General features: G+C 46.3%; 7 protein-coding genes across 7 annotated transcripts; 4 read left to right on the top strand and 3 right to left on the bottom strand.

Moving 5' to 3' along the window:
* Nucleotides 1-1,169: 1,169 nt before the first annotated feature.
* On the top strand, nucleotides 1,170-8,204 carry NUM1 (Num1p; the record flags this gene model as incomplete). Its single annotated transcript, XM_022609440.1, has 1 exon — nucleotides 1,170-8,204. The coding sequence occupies one exon, from the start codon at nucleotides 1,170-1,172 to the stop codon at nucleotides 8,202-8,204; it is 7,035 nt and encodes a 2,344-aa protein (XP_022462426.1).
* A 133-nt stretch (nucleotides 8,205-8,337) lies between these two features.
* CTH1 (putative mRNA-binding protein CTH1) lies at nucleotides 8,338-9,210 on the bottom strand (the record flags this gene model as incomplete). The annotated part of the gene is made up of 1 exon (XM_022609429.1): nucleotides 8,338-9,210. One exon carries the CDS (start codon nucleotides 9,208-9,210, stop codon nucleotides 8,338-8,340), a length of 873 nt encoding a protein of 290 aa, XP_022462425.1.
* A 613-nt stretch (nucleotides 9,211-9,823) lies between these two features.
* Nucleotides 9,824-10,594, top strand: GIR2 (Gir2p; the record flags this gene model as incomplete). The annotated part of the gene is made up of 1 exon (XM_022609418.1): nucleotides 9,824-10,594. The coding sequence occupies one exon, from the start codon at nucleotides 9,824-9,826 to the stop codon at nucleotides 10,592-10,594; it is 771 nt and encodes a 256-aa protein (XP_022462424.1).
* A 290-nt stretch (nucleotides 10,595-10,884) lies between these two features.
* Nucleotides 10,885-12,150, bottom strand: ENT5 (Ent5p; the record flags this gene model as incomplete). The annotated part of the gene is made up of 1 exon (XM_022609407.1): nucleotides 10,885-12,150. The coding sequence occupies one exon, from the start codon at nucleotides 12,148-12,150 to the stop codon at nucleotides 10,885-10,887; it is 1,266 nt and encodes a 421-aa protein (XP_022462423.1).
* Nucleotides 12,151-12,999: 849 nt separating this feature from the next.
* Nucleotides 13,000-13,488, bottom strand: CPR1 (peptidylprolyl isomerase CPR1; the record flags this gene model as incomplete). The annotated part of the gene is made up of 1 exon (XM_022609396.1): nucleotides 13,000-13,488. The coding sequence occupies one exon, from the start codon at nucleotides 13,486-13,488 to the stop codon at nucleotides 13,000-13,002; it is 489 nt and encodes a 162-aa protein (XP_022462422.1).
* Nucleotides 13,489-13,968: 480 nt separating this feature from the next.
* Nucleotides 13,969-14,385, top strand: RPA14 (DNA-directed RNA polymerase I subunit RPA14; the record flags this gene model as incomplete). Its single annotated transcript, XM_022609385.1, has 1 exon — nucleotides 13,969-14,385. The coding sequence occupies one exon, from the start codon at nucleotides 13,969-13,971 to the stop codon at nucleotides 14,383-14,385; it is 417 nt and encodes a 138-aa protein (XP_022462421.1).
* A 486-nt stretch (nucleotides 14,386-14,871) lies between these two features.
* Nucleotides 14,872-15,969, top strand: HOM2 (aspartate-semialdehyde dehydrogenase; the record flags this gene model as incomplete). Its single annotated transcript, XM_022609374.1, has 1 exon — nucleotides 14,872-15,969. One exon carries the CDS (start codon nucleotides 14,872-14,874, stop codon nucleotides 15,967-15,969), a length of 1,098 nt encoding a protein of 365 aa, XP_022462420.1.
* Between the last annotated feature and the right edge of the window lie 392 nt (nucleotides 15,970-16,361).

Below are 16,361 nucleotides of genomic sequence, written 5' to 3'. Positions count from 1 at the left end.
TGTGGGAAAGAGGTCTGTACTAATAGACCTTTTTCTTCTGTTGAATGGGTCTGTGAAATAGACACTAATTTGTTATATTTGCAACATATTCGAAGTTCAATTGGAAACTGTTGATATCTAATTACTGCAACCAGTTGCATAATCTGCAAAACAAAACAAATTAGCTATAGTATGCCTCCCTCATCAACGGTGGAGGGGAGTGCAGCGGGGACACTGCGTAAGAGAAGCGACAGTGAGCTGATAGCAGAACTAGAGGCTGCGCATAACCAGCTGGTCGAGGCCTCGAGGTTGTCACGGTACAGGGACAAAGGCGGCAGCGATGACGAGGGCGCCACGCACAATGAAAAATAATATCCAATATTCACAGGGAGAGGGACGAGTTGGGGTCCACGGAGCTGTTTGACTCGAGGACTAGTGGAAGTGGATGCGCTCTGACTCAAGACTCTGCTGCAGATTTGAAATTTACCGTGGATTTGAGTGAGCAATTGTTAATCGAGTGTCGGAAACTGAAAGCAGTCAATGCTACACAAAAACAGGAGCTGGTTGTTCTCAGGGAGGAGATAGAGAAGTTGAATACCAAGAATGGCGGACTGTTAAAGAAATCGAAGAGTTGAATGATATGAATTGGGAACTCGAGAGCAACTTGCAAAAATCAGCAAGAATTTCAAAGAGTTGAAGGATAAAGCTAATAAATTGGAGAAAGACTTCAACGAGGGGGAACATGCGTTGAGTGCAAAGGACGAAGAACTTCAGTTGTTGAATTTGAATTATGCATCTTTGGAGGATAAACTATCGAAACAGAAAGACAAACTAAGTGCAGAGATCACACTGCTCAGTGATCATGTGGCTGAATTGAATGGTGAAAATGACGAACTGAATTCAATGATTAAAGGGTTGAAAATTGATCTGGAAAATTTGAGAAGGGAAAGTAAAGATCAGAAGGAATCCTCGATAGATCTCAAGGCACACATGGGATAGCACAATCTACGATTTTCGAACTGAGAGAGGAAATCTCGCATTTTTTGGAAAGGGAAACTAGACGAGCATCCACGAGCGACAGTGGGACACAGACACCTGTTCCAGATATTTCCGACCTGGAGACAGAACCGTCTATAAGTGCTGAAAATATTGAAAAGTACACCACTGAGCAAAACCTAAAAATTTTAAACATGGAGGAGTATTTAAGCTTGACATCAGAAAATACATACTTACAGGATGAAAAGTCTAAGTTGTCCTTCGAGAATGGAAACTTAAAAATAGAGGCAGATAAGCTAAATTCTTCTGAAGAGCTTATCAAAATACTGAATGAAAGGCAATTTGCCTGTATACCATCTGATGAGTTATCGCAGTTGCGCAATCCCTCTCTAGAGATGTTAAAAGAAGCATTACACTCCCAAGGATTTCACTCATTAAACAAGGATGAATTCGAAAAGTACCAGAATTTGATCAGTGATCAACCTAATATCACACAAGTGGAAAAATTGGTTCAAAAATGTAACCAAACTATGATCCCCACTCACGAACTCGCGGATCTTAGGGACAAGGTGCAAAACCCATCCTTAGACTTCTTGAAGGAAAATGCCGCTCTACAGTCACACCTGTTGATTCCAAATGATGAATACAACAAGCTGAAAGAGCAAGTCCACAACCCTACTGTGGATTATCTCGTCGAAAAGTCAAAACAATATAATAGAGAATTGGTAGAAACGGACGAGCTCAACGAGCTAAAACGACTGGTTGCAGACCCACCACTTGAAACCATTACATCAAAGATTCAATCAATGAATCAGAAAATGATCCCCGAAGAAGAGTATACCAGACTTTCAAATCTCGAAACTAACCCACCTCTTACCTTCCTAACAGAAAAGGCAACGACATTTAATAAACTACTGGTTGATGAAGTTGAATACAAAAACGTCTCATCCTGTTACGAAAACCCTCCATTGGAATATTTGACGCAAAAGGTCGACAATATGGGGAAAGTCATCGTGGATCGCAAAAGATACGATGAACTGGTATCTGTCGAAGAGAAACCATCGTTCGAGTTTTTGAAGGCGAGAGCAGCGGATTACAACAATGTACTTGTTTCACAACCTACTTACCAAGAGTTACTGGATACCAAAGAGAATCCAAGCAAAGATTTTTTGGAGAAGGCTGCGCACAAACTAGAAATGTCTCTACTGGAATCACATGAGCTCAATACGTTGCTTGATATCAAGGACCATCCATCTTTGGATTTCCTCAACAAACATGCTGCAGAATGTAAGAAGATGTTAATAGATCAAGAAGAGTATAATACTACGATGACCTCCTTGGAACATCCAAGCCTCAGATACTTGAAAGAAAAGGCCAAGTTGCTGAACATGGATATTTTGGATTGTGACATGCATAAGATACTCCAAGATATCAAAGAGAAACCCACATTAGAGTTTTTGACACAGAAGGCCAATGACCTCGACTATACTGTTGTCGATCATGTTACCTATAAAGAGTTACTTACCGTGAGGAATCATCCTTCATTAGACTTCCTGATGACAAACGCTGGCTCATTTGGTAGGGTGCTGGTTGATAGGACTGTGCTTGAGGAATTGCAAGAGACCAAGAATCATCCTTCCGTCGAATTCTTAAAGAACATGGCAACTGCTAATGACTACACACTATTACCTAATACTGAGTTCAAAACCCTCAAGGATATCAAAGAACACCCCACGGAAACGTTCTTGGATGAACATGCCGCTGAGTTCACAAAAACTTGTGGTTTTGCTGAATACGCAACCCTGCTGGACATCCAGAACCACCCCACTATTCAATTTTTAAACCGGCATGTTGCAGCTTTTGATAAACTCATAGTAGATCGTCAAGAACATGAGGAGATGCTCTCTTGTTTATCAAGCCCAACTGTAGAGTACCTAGTAGAAAAGTTACAAGGAATGGGCAAGGTTGCCGTTGATATGACTGCATACGAACATCTAAAGGATATGCAACAGCATCCAAGTATGGAATATCTATCTGAGAAGGCTAAGGATTATGAGTGCATTGTAATCAAGAAAAATGACTATGAGCATTTGGAGACTATTAGCCACAATCCAACAGAAAAATATTTGGCTGGTAAGGCATCCGCCCTGAATTTGACTTTGATCACTAACGATGAATATGAAACTTTGAACAACATCAAAAATGATCCCGAATTGGAGTTTTTGAAGGAACACGCGGAGAAGTTCAACAAGACGATTATCGATGTGGATGAATTAACAAGACTCTCAGACTCATTAAGGTCACCAACTATCGAGTACCTTACCCAACACGCGCTTGATAGGAATTTGACATTGGTATCTACACGTGAATATGAAGATTTGAAAACACAGATAGCCAATCCAACTGATGAATACTTACTGTCTAATGCGAATAAGAACGATAAGACACTTATTTCAAATGACAAATTCAATGAATTGAACGAAAATCTGTCCAATCCTTCCATCGACTTCTTAATCACGAAACTAAATACGTTAGAGTACAAGGCAATCACAAACGACGAGTACAATAGCATGATATGCTACAGAGACGCCCCAAGTTTATTATTTTTAGAAGAAAGTGCTGCCAAACTGAATAAAACGGTAATCGACAACAATGCTCACGCGAATCTGATCAATGTATCAGAACGTCCCGATCTTGAATTTCTTGAAGAAAAAGCCAAGCTTTTCAACAAAACAGTCATAGATACAAGCGACTACCGCTACTATACTGACACAATTGAAGCTCCAACATTGGAATTCTTGGAAGAGAAGGCAACGAATTTCGACAAGATATTAGCCGACAAGAAGCATTACGATAACCTGACGGAGCTTGAGAAAGCACCAAGCCTAGAATTCTTGGAAGAAAATGCCAGTACTCATGGAAAAATTCTTGTCAATAAAACTGATCACGAAAAGCTTCTATATCAAAACACAAATCCTACACTTGAATTTTTAAGGGAAAAAGCAAAACAAAAAGATATGGTTATTGTAAATGGGGCCGAATATAATACATGCCTTGACACAGTGAATCATCCAAGTGAAAAACACCTCACTTTGAAAGCAACTGAATGTGGCAAAAAACTAATTGATGTTTCGGAATATGAAAATCTGGTAAGCCATATAGAATCACCTCCTCTTGAGTTCCTAGAAGCAAAATCTGCTGGTTTTAATAAACTATTGATCGACACTTTCGAATATAACCAGCTAGTAGAAACATCAAACAACCCAAGTACACAATTTCTAGAGGAAAAAGCTAAAATCTTGAGCAAATATCTCGTGGACTGTTCCGAATATCAGAAACTAAAAGAAGTATCGGAAAACCCATCTGTTCATTTTCTACAATCAGCAGCGAAGAAAATATCCATGACTGTACTTGACAACGCTGAGTATGACAGGTTTAAGTTGCTATCTGACAACCCCAGTTTAGAGTTTTTAGAAGAACAAGCGACAGCAAAAAACAAGGTGCTGGTTGATACAGAACCTTACAACAAGCTTATCCAACAATCTAATAGTCCTTCTATCGAATATTTGAAGCAAAAAGCAGAGGAATTGAACCACACACTAATTGAAAGGGAAGCATACAATTTGTTACTCCAAAACACGAATACACCGGATATCAAGTTTTTATCAGAAAAGGCAACCGAGTTAAATCATATTGTGATTGATCGAAACCAATATAATAACTTGATAAATACTACGACATCTCCAAACCTCGCATTTTTGCGAAAGAAAGCTTTGTCTATTGATCATATGGTTGTCCCTAAATCTGAAATTGACCAAATGATTAAGGTGTCCAGTACTGAATCTATCGATTATTTAGAGGATAAAGCTGAACTACTGAACTGTATTGTTTTACTAAAAGACCAATACAAAGAGTTGTTGAGCTCCCGTCACTCACCTACACTACAATTTTTAAAGGACAAAGCTGCGGCGAAAAATTACTCTGTTATTCCTAGAGAGGAGCATGCTGATTTGGTTAGAACAAAAATGTCTCCAGACTTATTTTTCTTGCGCGAGAAAGCTTCTGTCCTAAATAGCATCGTGGTTTCGAACGACGAATACCACAAGCTTATCAAGGAAAGCATTCCGCCTAACGTTGATGACTTGCGTAACATATCAAAAAACCTAGGCCAGGTCGTTATCTCCCAAGAAATATACGATGATCTGATTAAATTGAATGATTCACCCGACTTCGAGTTTTTGAATGAGAACGCTTTGAAATTAGGCTATATTATGGCTCTTCGGGAAGATTATGAGCGTTTGGTAAAAAACAGTGAAGATCCATCTTTCGAAGTTTTGGAGACAAATGTCAAAAAATTGGGATTTTTGGTGATCGAAAAGAAGAAATACGAAAATCTAACTAATCTAGAACAATCGCCAAGTACCGAGTTTTTAAGATGCAAATCCGAGGAGAAAGGCTTGATTCTGATCGGTAACGAAGAGTACCGTGAATTGCAGGATCTTATTAGTTCACCTACTCTGGATGTTTTACGAGAAAAGGCTGGATCGATGAATCACTGTGTTATTGAGAAGGGTGAGTTTGAAGAGCTTGTTCACACCAGAGACGCCCCTTCGCTTGAATTTTTACAAGAGAAATCCAGAGAAGCTGATAAGGTTATAATAGCGAAAACTACTTACGATGAACTATTGAACAACAGTGAAACCCCATCGTTGGACTTTTTGGTGGAGAAAGCTAAAGCGAAGCTGCATACTGTAATATCCAATGATGAATATCAAGAATTGCTTAACAACAGAGATAACCCATCTGAAGAGGATTTGATTAAAAAGGCCAATAACTTGAATTTTGCTTTTATTCCCCAATCAACATATGATGAACTTGTGGCTACAGTTGAACATCCCACTGTTGAGTTTTTACGTGAGGAGCTTGACAAGTTTGAGATGATTGCGGTATCGATAGACGAATTGAAGAGACTTAGTGACCTGGAGGTTTCACCCTCCCTTGAATTTATAAGAGAGGCCGCCGAGAAATTGGACAGTGTAGTACTAACGACAGACGAATATGAATGCTTACAAAGACTGAAAGAAAGTCCAGGTTTGGATTTCTTGGAAGAGAAGGCGAAGGTTTTGAATTATACCTTGGTTTCCTCCAATGAATTTGAACGTTTGAGCAAAATTTCAGAATCTCCTGACTTTGAGTTTATAACCGAACAAGCGAGGAGCCATGGTTGTGTTTTGGTCAAGGAATCAGAATATAAAAGATTAACAACGATGGAGAGTAATCCAAACATCAACTTTTTAGAGGAAAATGCACAGAAACAGGGACATCTCATGCTAAAAAAGGAGATATACCATTCACTATTAAAACAGATCGAAAATCCAGAGACGTCATACTTGAAGGAGAAAGCAGTTCACTTGGGATATATCATAGTTAGCAAGGATGAATATGATAACCTAGTAAAAATTAGCTCGACCCCGGACTTGCCCTTTTTGAAGGAGCACTGTCATTTGTTGGGACAAAAAGTCGTTTCTGAAAAAGAGTTTGAAGATTTAGAAAATAATGTTTCAGCACCTTCCAAAAAGTATTTGGATGAGAAGGCTGAGGAAATCAGCAAACTTCTTGTTGACAAATCTTTATACGATGAATTGAACTGTAAATTGGAAAACTATTCGCAAAAACAAAAAGAGTTGAGTAAGTCTGAGATTAAAAGTACTACTAAGACGCAAACTAGGAGTGAACGTAAGGAGCATGAACTTTCAGCATCGAGAGTGCCAAGTCCTGGATACGTGAAAGCTAAATCTACTACGCAACCAGGATACATTTCAATCAAAAAAGATGAGTACATTAAGTTGCACTCTCGTCAAGTATTGACCAGGGCTCAATTGCAGTCCAAATGTTCTGACTTGGGGATGGTTCTGCTTCCAAGGGTGGAGTTCCAAAAGTTGAAAATGCAAGTTCAGAAATCTGAGAGTAGTACTTGTACAAAGGATGACGTGTCAGTGTCTGACCTTATTATACATGCGAAGAAACTGTACGTGCCACTAGTTCCAAAGGTGGCTTTCCAATCATCCTCGAAAATTATCACTACAGAAACGCACGGGATTGTGATTGTTACCAAACCATACTACGAGAGTCTTATGACCAAACTTGCTACAAAAATGGTAAGTGTATCGGACAATGAACTACTAAGAGAGGTCAGAAAGCGTGGTTTGTCGCATACTGTCTCCACGACGTCGACACCCAAGAAGGCGAAGCTCTTATCCAATAAGAGCAGCTTTATTCACGAACCCACAAACGAGTACAATGGTAAGCCCGATTACAAAGTGGCCACCCCCAGGACGACCACACCCAGAGCAGACTATGCATCGCCTCTGTCAACGAAAGCATCTCAAAGCCACATGCCGACGTCGTTGAGGGAGACACCAATACAATCTAGAACGAACCGGACTGCCCTGAGCAGTGTCCCAGCTAGCCCTCCATTAACTCCACAGTTTTCGAGACAGGGAAGGTCAGCAGTGAAACAGAGTTCCAAAGCCAGCAGCAGTCGGTCATTCACCCATCCCGTAGACCACCCTGCTCTGTCGCATCTGGACAGTTTGGGCTTATCTGCCGTTGACAACCCGGAAATGATACATGCGCTGACACACACTGTCATTGGACAGTACCTGTTTAAACACTACCAGATGTTTGGGGCGATCAACGCGAGGGACTCGTACCACAACCGGTACTTCTGGATCCATCCATACAGCATGACGTTGTACTGGTCTGAGAGGAACCCGAAGGAGGATTTTACGTACCGGATCAAAAGTAAAGGTATCCCTATAGTGGGCGTGAGGAGTTTTGTCGACGACAGAATGGAGGGGAAGGGTCTCTACTTCAAGAGTCTCATGGTAATCTCTGAGAGCAAGTTCGTACGGTTTACGTGCCCCGACAAGGAGACGCACGATCTGTGGTTTAATGCCCTGAGTTATCTACTGGAGAGGAACGTGACGTCGCTGAACGTGGAAGGTGTTGCTACGAACTCTGAGGACGATTTGTACTCGGGCCGTGTTTTCTGCATTGGGAATGAGTCTGTTGGGCGGCCCTCCAAATTTGCATCGTTGCGGAGCTACTCTGTATCGACGCCTAGATCACTGACCCCGACAGCGGCACATGTCTCCACGGGCAGCCCCCGTGGGGGAAGTGCCACCTCCTCATTTCGGCTGCCCCCATCTAAAGGACCGCTAAACTAGAGAGCATTGAACAAACAAGCAATATGCGAAAGAATCTGTGAAGTGTGAGATTTTGTACGTACTGTTTGTATACTGTAACTCTAAGGAACCCTCGCACTGTATAAATACATAATAATGATGATAGCCATGCCATTCACCACGTTATCCGTTGCAGCCTCTTAACGTTAGCGTTCAAGTTTTTCGGTCTATGCACCGTTTGTTCTCGCAGGGCCGGCTCGCCCTCCGCTTCAGCCTCACCCTCACTGGCCAGATACGTCCCCGCCTTGACGTATATCTGTATATCTCTGTTGTCGCCGTGTTTGAAGCGGCATCTCTTACCGTAGGGGCAGTACCCTAGTTTCTGCCAGTTATTGCACGGCTTCGTTCTGAAGTTGTTGGTGAAAGTCTTGAAGTTGAGTTCGTGCAGTCCGTGAGCGAACTGGCACTTGTTGCCGTACTTACAGAAACCTTTCGTTGTGAACGACTCGCAGAGTTCCGTCTTGTACAGTTGCTTGTTTACCTGTTGTTGTTGTTGCTGCTGTTGTGGGTGGTGATGATGGATTGCACAGGACGATCCCTGCGAGTGGTGCCGCTTTCTCTTCGTCACTGTTTCAGGAGACTGTGGCGTTGTTACTGTTGTTGTTGTTGTGGCCGCGCTTGCTGGCGCTAGAGTCAGTTTCTGCAGGTTTTCCGTGGTCAACGGCAGCATCAAATTGTGCGGGTAGAAGTTTGCGTTTATAGCAACCTCGAGTCTTTCAGCCTGCCGTGGTTGGAACGGGTCTACCGATGTAGTGGCGCGCGTGTGCGACGCAATCGCCTGCTGTTGCTGCAGCTGCTTCGAAAGCAGCACCCCACCATCGTCGTCGTTATCGTCCGAGAGCAGCGTCTTGAGGTAGTACTCCTCGATGTCTTTGATCTGCGAGATGCAGTCCAGCTCGTCGTTCTCGTGCGAGAACACTGACGACGCCGTGTCCGACGTCACCCAGCTTGCGTGCGTGTAGTGATTCCCTGGTGTAGTCGCGAACATCCTTTGTTCCGCGTGTACGAGTACTGCAACAGCCCTCCTACAACTGTTCCGACCTCTCTGCGTCTCTCTTGAACTGTCTGTCTGTCTGTCTTCTATATATACGTCACGATCTGCAAGTTCTTCAAATTTACACCCAGATTTTGTATGTGGCTGCGACAGAATTCCGGGTGTAAAACGAGTTGGAGGTCGCGACGTCGGGGCCCACTGTTGCTGTTGCTGGCAGTGGCGGTGTCTTCCGGAGGTCGGTGTTCGGTGTTCGCGTTATTTGTTGTATTGTTTTGGAGGTGCGGTTTGGCGATGGGGGCGAAGAAAGAGGGGAGAAAGAGGTGTAATTGTGCTGCGAGTCCCCCGGGGATTGGAGAAGAGAGGGCGGACCGGTGTTCAAGTGACGTGCCTCACGCTACGTGCACCTCGCCATCGTCGTCCCCGCCGTCGTAGCGGTGTGTCAGCGACCGACGGAACTGCACCGGTCGCTGCGTCAAGCGCACCGCAAAAAATCGCTGCAAAAAGTGAGACGTCGAATTTGAACAGTTTGCGATGGCCAACGGGTTGGACAGTTTGAGCAGTTGCCAATTGAGTGTCCCCGCCTGGGTTTTGAGGAGTTTGCCGACAGATGGATTACAAAGAGGAGCAGTTGCAGGAACTGGAGGTGTTGCAGTCGATATACCCTGACGAACTGCATGTCGTGAGTGACGGATACCCTGGTGTGAAGTTCGAGGTTGGCGTGCCGCTCGAATTGGACGCGGACCCGCTCGCGAAGAGTCTCTCTAAAAGACACGTTGTGCTCATTGGGTTTGTGTTTCCCGAGATGTACCCGGATGTGCCGCCCCTCTTGTCCATCGAGCCACAGGAGTTCTCCCTGCATGGTGAGAACAGTGACGACGACGACGATGATGATGACAGCGAAGAGGAGCAGGAGTACGACGAGCATGGGAACAAGATGATTTCCAAGCTGGAGGTTTTGCCTGACACGATCTCGTTCGACGAGTACGTCCCGGAACTGCAGAAGAAGACGGAACAACAGATCGAGGACGACATGTTAGTGGGGATGCAGATGTGCTTCGCGCTGATCTCGTCGATAAAGGAGAACTGCGAGAGCTGGTTTCTACAGAAGTTGACCTCCTTGGAGGAGTTGCATGAACAGCAACTCGCGGAGAAGGAGAGACAGGAACAAATCAAGTTCACCGGTACGAAGGTCACGAAAGAGTCCTTCAACGAGTGGAGGGACAGTTTCAGGAAGGAGTGGAAGCTTGACGAGAGAGACTCTAACAGAAGGATCGCTGCACATCACGGCAAAATGACCGGGAGACAGATGTTCGAACAAGGTGTCGTCGGCAACGCGGACGACGTCGAGGACGTAGCTGAGGCATTACAGGATCTGTAGTGGCACACAAACGGGGGGAACGTACCCTATGTAACATATATAGTGCATTGCGAGACCATCACTCGATTGAAGAGCCCAGAGTTCAGTATATTAAGCGCGCTGTTGGCAAAGGATTACATACAATATATTATACCATACATACAGGCCCAACGTGTAAAAGAGATGGAGAGTGCTAGACGTATACACGTTGAGGAACAGGCAGCAGTGCGCCACGATGAATAGAATATTCCATTTGACCTAGTTGTGCTGCTGGGAAGAGGGTGGGGGGACGGAGAAAGGGAGACAAGTCCTCATATTAACGATTTGGAGTTGGTGTATAGGTCTGCAAACAGGTCCTTGTTCTGCGCCGAGCCAGTACTGTTCGTTGTATTTGCCGCGGGTTTCCCGTTCGATTTCGAAGGTCCGGACCCTAGAAGGTCATCCAGTGCGGGACTGCCCGCAGTGTTTGGCTGAACAGCGGGTTCCGACGACGACCATGGGTTTGCGTCCGTTTGGAAATCACCAAACCCGTCGTCCTCTTCATCGTTGTCCTCCTGAGTAGTTCCCGACTTGTCCGTTGTAGGTTGCGCTGTACTACCCCCCAGACTGGGCGAGGTTGGAGCTGGAGCATCGAAATCCATGTCCAGTAAATCCGGAATCTCCTCTTGCTGTTTCTGGGCATGCGCGTCTTTACTAACCTGTTTCTTCCTCTGTTGCTCCGTGGACCTGATCCTCTCCCTGAGGATCTCTCTGCGCTGCCTGCGTTGTTCCTCGAGCGTCGTGCGCTTACGCTCCTGTGGATGGCCCACATTTGCACCGATACTGGCCCCGACGCCCGAGGCGTCCACATCTGCACCCGCGTCATCGAACTCGTCGCTATCGTCGACGTAATCGTACCCGTTTGCTCCGAGCCCGTTGTTCGTGCCCGTAGTCGCGGCAAGGGACGCTGAGTCCATGGCGTTCGCGTTGTAGATGGACGTTTCCGTCTGGTGCCGGATCTTGCTTGCGTTCTGCTTGTTCTTATTTCTCTCGCGCTTGAGGAAGTGCGGGTCCTCCATGAACTGAACTATAGTCTCCCCCTTCTTCCTGATCCCGCGCTCGTGGACCTCCATTTTCCCGTCGTTGGAGAACTTCACGCGGTACTGCGCAACTTCGCGCGTGAGTATATGCTTGTGTGTCTGGAGACTGCTGCGTATCTGGTTCAACTCGTCGCCCTCGTCGACATTCAACATGAGGAATTCGATCACCGTGAGACACTTGAGCACGACGCGCCACTCGGCGCCGTAGTTCACGTAGTCCTTCCGGGCCTTCTCGTACAGGTTCTTTGGCCGCGTTGCAATGTGGTCCACGAGCCTCTTCAAGATGTACTCCGTCATCAGGTACATGGGCACCTGATACCTGTGCCGAAGCACTTTGCTGAGATGCTTCGGTGTGGGCCCCCAGGCGTCCGTGTTCGTCGCACGCCTTATATCCACCTGGTACGGCTCGTACTGCACGATCACATTCTGCGCAAACCGGGCTGCGTTCCTAATATCGTGGATCCCCAGGTTCTGTATCTTCTTCGACAACGAATCCATCTATCCTGAAAAAAAGCAAAAAGGGGCAGTGAACTCTTTATTCTGTCAGTCCCACCGAGTGTCAGCACAGCGAAGTTTTGTTGAACCACCGAGCAGGGTTCTTGACCTCACCGGTGTCTTCGCTTCCAAATAACTTTCCTCAAATTTTTGTTCATCGAAAGAAAAAAGAAATGCGGGTTTTTCAGCGGACCGCCGTTTGAAGTGATTTATGTTTGTTTTGGGGAAAAATATACTAATATCGTTTTGTACGGATATATATGTACTATGCAGAGAGTGGGAGAGATGCTATACAGGTATGGGGGCCGTGGGGCCAGCGGGGATCACCGCTTGAGACACTGTTTGACGAGCACGGAGTATGCATGCATCGAGTATATGACGAGTGTCACGCTGAACAGGACGAGTTCGACGAGCTGCACGGTCATCGCGTTGACAGCCGTTGCCAGCTGTTGTAGCACCAGCGCGAGCACGGACATGCCTCTGTGTACGAAAGCAATGGACAACTCAAGTGCGGATCACTGCCTCATTCACCTGGAGCATTCGTAGCAACCGCTGCCAGGTCTCTCCTTATATATGTACATAGATGTGTGCACATGACAGCGCAGGGCGAAAACTCTCGAAGGACTCAGATTTTTCCCTCTTTCCGGAGAGCACTTTCCCGATCCGGAAGGTGTCCCGCACGATCGATACCCTAAAGGGTAGGCGCATACCGAGTACGTCATGATCTATGAGAAATCGCATGTTTATACTAAGAGACTAGACTAGGACACGATATACATATGTATAACTAGAGTGTGGCGGGTCCAGAGAAACAATCGAGTGAAAGATAATAGAGACCGTTTAGTTGTGCGTTTACAACTCACCGGACTTGGCAACGACGATTCTGGCTCTGGTGGCGCCGGATGGGGAACCTAGCGACTCGACCTTCTTGACGACGTCGTAGCCGTCGACGACCTCGCCGAAGACGACGTGCTTCCCGTCCAACCATGGGCATGGCACGGTGGTGATGAAGAACTGGGAGCCGTTGGTGTTTGGACCGGCGTTGGCCATGGACAAAAGACCGGGTCTCTCGTGCTTCTTGGTGAAGTTCTCGTCTGGGAACTTGCCACCGTAAATGGACTTACCACCGGTACCGTTCCCGTTGGTGAAGTCACCACCTTGCAACATGAAGTCTGGGATGACTCTGTGGAATGGGGAGCCGGAGAAACCGAACCCCTTCTCGCCGGTGCACAGAGCTCTGAAGTTCTCTGCGGTCTTTGGGACCACGTCGTTGTACAATTGGAAGGTAACTCTGCCTAATGGCTGGCCATCGGCCTCGACATCGAAAAAGACTTTGGACATTGCTATGTGTGTGTGTGTGTGTGTGTGTGTGGTTCACGCAAGGTGTTGCAGCAGGAAGTTTAACGACAGTAGGAGAACAACCACAGATGCAATTGGCCCCTGCCAAAAAAACGGGGTCAGGGACCCGCCGTTTAAATACTGCAGCAGGGGAACGGGTTCGAGACACGAGGGCGGGTTACCCGCCACACGCTCTTCCACAGAAGGAAAACGGGAGCGGGCACAATGGAAGGTTCCATAGCGTTCTGTGTCTCTTTGCGGAAAGCAGAGATTGTTCCAAAAGGGGCGGGGCGGCTGTGCGGTGCGGTGTGTGGGTGTGGGTGCTTAGGGCTTGGGCGATGGGGGGTGCGTCTGGTGCAAGTTAGGGCTTTGCGTCGAAAATTTTTATAATTCTAGTTGCATCTGGTCAAGCGATGAGTTGCTGCTGCACATGTATATCTCTGTGAGCGAAACAGGTGTACCACGTAACCACAGCCGTTCGCGATGTTCAAAGGGCAGAGGAAAGTGTCGAACTACCCGACTACGCTGAACACGCCCGTTTCGATCCATAGGGTGGGTAAGCCCAAGCATGTATCCAAGGATGAGATACTGAGTTTCTTGGACACGTTCATCACAGAGAAGGAGGCCGTGGTGGATACATCTGTAGGAAATGCTGGTGTTGCTGCTACGGCAGGTTCCGATGGGGCCCCTGGGTCTGTGGCGTCCCTGACAGGTTTGATCACGGTGGACACTAACTTGACAAGTGCAGTCTCGCAACTGAGAAGAATCCAGAGAGACTTCAAGGGGCTGCCCCCAGCTGCATTGACCATCACACCACCACCTACAGCGGAGAACAGTATACCAAGGGAAAGCGCTACTACTGTCGTTGGAACCAAGAAAACGTTCTCCGATGAGGACTGAGAGCAACCATGGGGGAAAAAAAAAGAGTACAACTGCAGGAAAAGACTGCAACAGAACGTCTATACTATACTATACAGCATATACCATCTTCATAAGCATAGTGTATTGCATTGGGCCGTAGTCATTGCAACATCCCGTCTACACCGTGGTTACTATTCCGGCATTTACACACTTTTCTGCCGGGTCCGGGTCACGCCCGCGGGCCGTTAACGGTATTCGCCGTCTCTTCGCAGAAAATAACGACGCAGTGACGCATCGACGTAGAGACGAACTAAGATGAGAACGCTCTTATGATTCATCCATTGGGATTGTCGCCGGGGTGCGTTGGGAAGACCAATTGTATTTTTCCGATTTTGAAAACTTTTCAGTCACAGTTCGTATTATATTACACATACTTCTTTCAAGGTTTTACGTATCACTCTCTCTTGCTCTCTACAGATACATTGTAGTAGTAGTAGTATCGTATATCATCAAAAGACTATCAACATGACTCAGAGAAAGATCGCTGGTGTTCTAGGTGCAACCGGTTCTGTCGGTCAACGGTTCATCCTGTTGCTGTCGAATCACCCAACTTTTGAGTTGAAAGTGCTGGGGGCCTCTTCACGATCTGCAGGGAAGAAGTACGTCGATGCTACCAACTGGAAACAGACGGATTTGATGCCCGTGTCCGCTGAAAACATCATCGTCAGCGAGTGTTCCGCAGAGGCTTTCAAGGACTGTGACATCGTCTTCTCAGGGTTGGACGCGGATTACGCTGGGCCCATAGAGAAAGAGTTCAGAGAGGCCGGGCTTGCTGTCGTTTCTAACGCTAAGAACTACAGAAGGGAACCCGAGGTGCCACTAGTTGTGCCCATCGTCAACCCTGAACATTTGGAGATCGTGGAGACCGCCGTCAGCAAAGCCAAAGCGGAGGGTAAGGCGAAACCCGGGTTCATTGTGTGCATTTCAAACTGTTCCACTGCAGGGCTTGTTGCCCCATTGAAACCATTGGTTGACAAGTTCGGGCCCATCGACATGTTGACTACAACTACGTTGCAAGCCATCTCAGGTGCAGGGTTCTCCCCTGGTGTCCCCGGGATTGACATCTTGGACAACGTCATCCCATACATCGGTGGTGAGGAGGACAAGATGGAGTGGGAGACCAAGAAGATCTTGGGCCCACTCGCAGAGGACAAGTCTCACGTCCAACTGTTGACCCCAGACGAGATCAAAGTATCCGCACAGTGTAACAGAGTCGCTGTTTCTGACGGGCACACCGAGTGCATCTCGCTGAGGTTCAAGAACAGACCAGCCCCATCCGTCGAAGACGTCAAACAGACGCTGAGAGACTACGTCTGTGACGCCTACAAATTGGGCTGCCACTCTGCTCCAAAGCAGACCATCCACGTCTTGGACCAAAACGACAGACCTCAACCAAGACTGGACAGAAACAGAGACGCAGGGTACGGTGTTTCCGTTGGCAGAATCAGAGAGGACCCTGTGCTGGACTTCAAGATGGTCGTGCTCTCGCACAACACCATCATCGGTGCTGCCGGGTCCGGTGTCTTGATCGCTGAGATCTTGGCCGCCAAGAACATCATTTGATCGTACTTCAAACGCACTCTGTTTCCCTCCCTCCCCTTTGCAGTTTCCTTGATCAGGACGTTTGAGATCAGTGCCGCGCTGGGCGAGGGAATGAAATGAGATGAAACAACTTTTATGTATTACAATTTTTATAAAGCATCTCAGGCTCGAGATACTGCGAGGTAGATCTCGTAAGAATTCAGATAAAAATAACAAGAATTTTAATGAACCTGATGTTCCTAATGCAAGATATCTGGTGCAAACACCACATTCTCCCGCAGCTCGTTCGACATTTTCTCGTCTCTGCATTCTTATTCAGTTCTGTCTCTTACAAAGGTCTAAAAAAAAAGATAGTTATTTCAATTTATCAAAAGTTATAACACTATGAGTAGAGAAAGAAGAGCCCTTCGAAT

This window comes from Huiozyma naganishii, chromosome 1, assembly GCF_000348985.1.
Source record: "Huiozyma naganishii CBS 8797 chromosome 1, complete genome".
NCBI classification, from domain to species: Eukaryota; Fungi; Ascomycota; class Saccharomycetes; order Saccharomycetales; family Saccharomycetaceae; genus Huiozyma; species Huiozyma naganishii.
The sequence above is the reverse complement of the archived record's forward strand: the minus strand, read 5'-3'. Positions and strand labels throughout refer to the sequence as shown.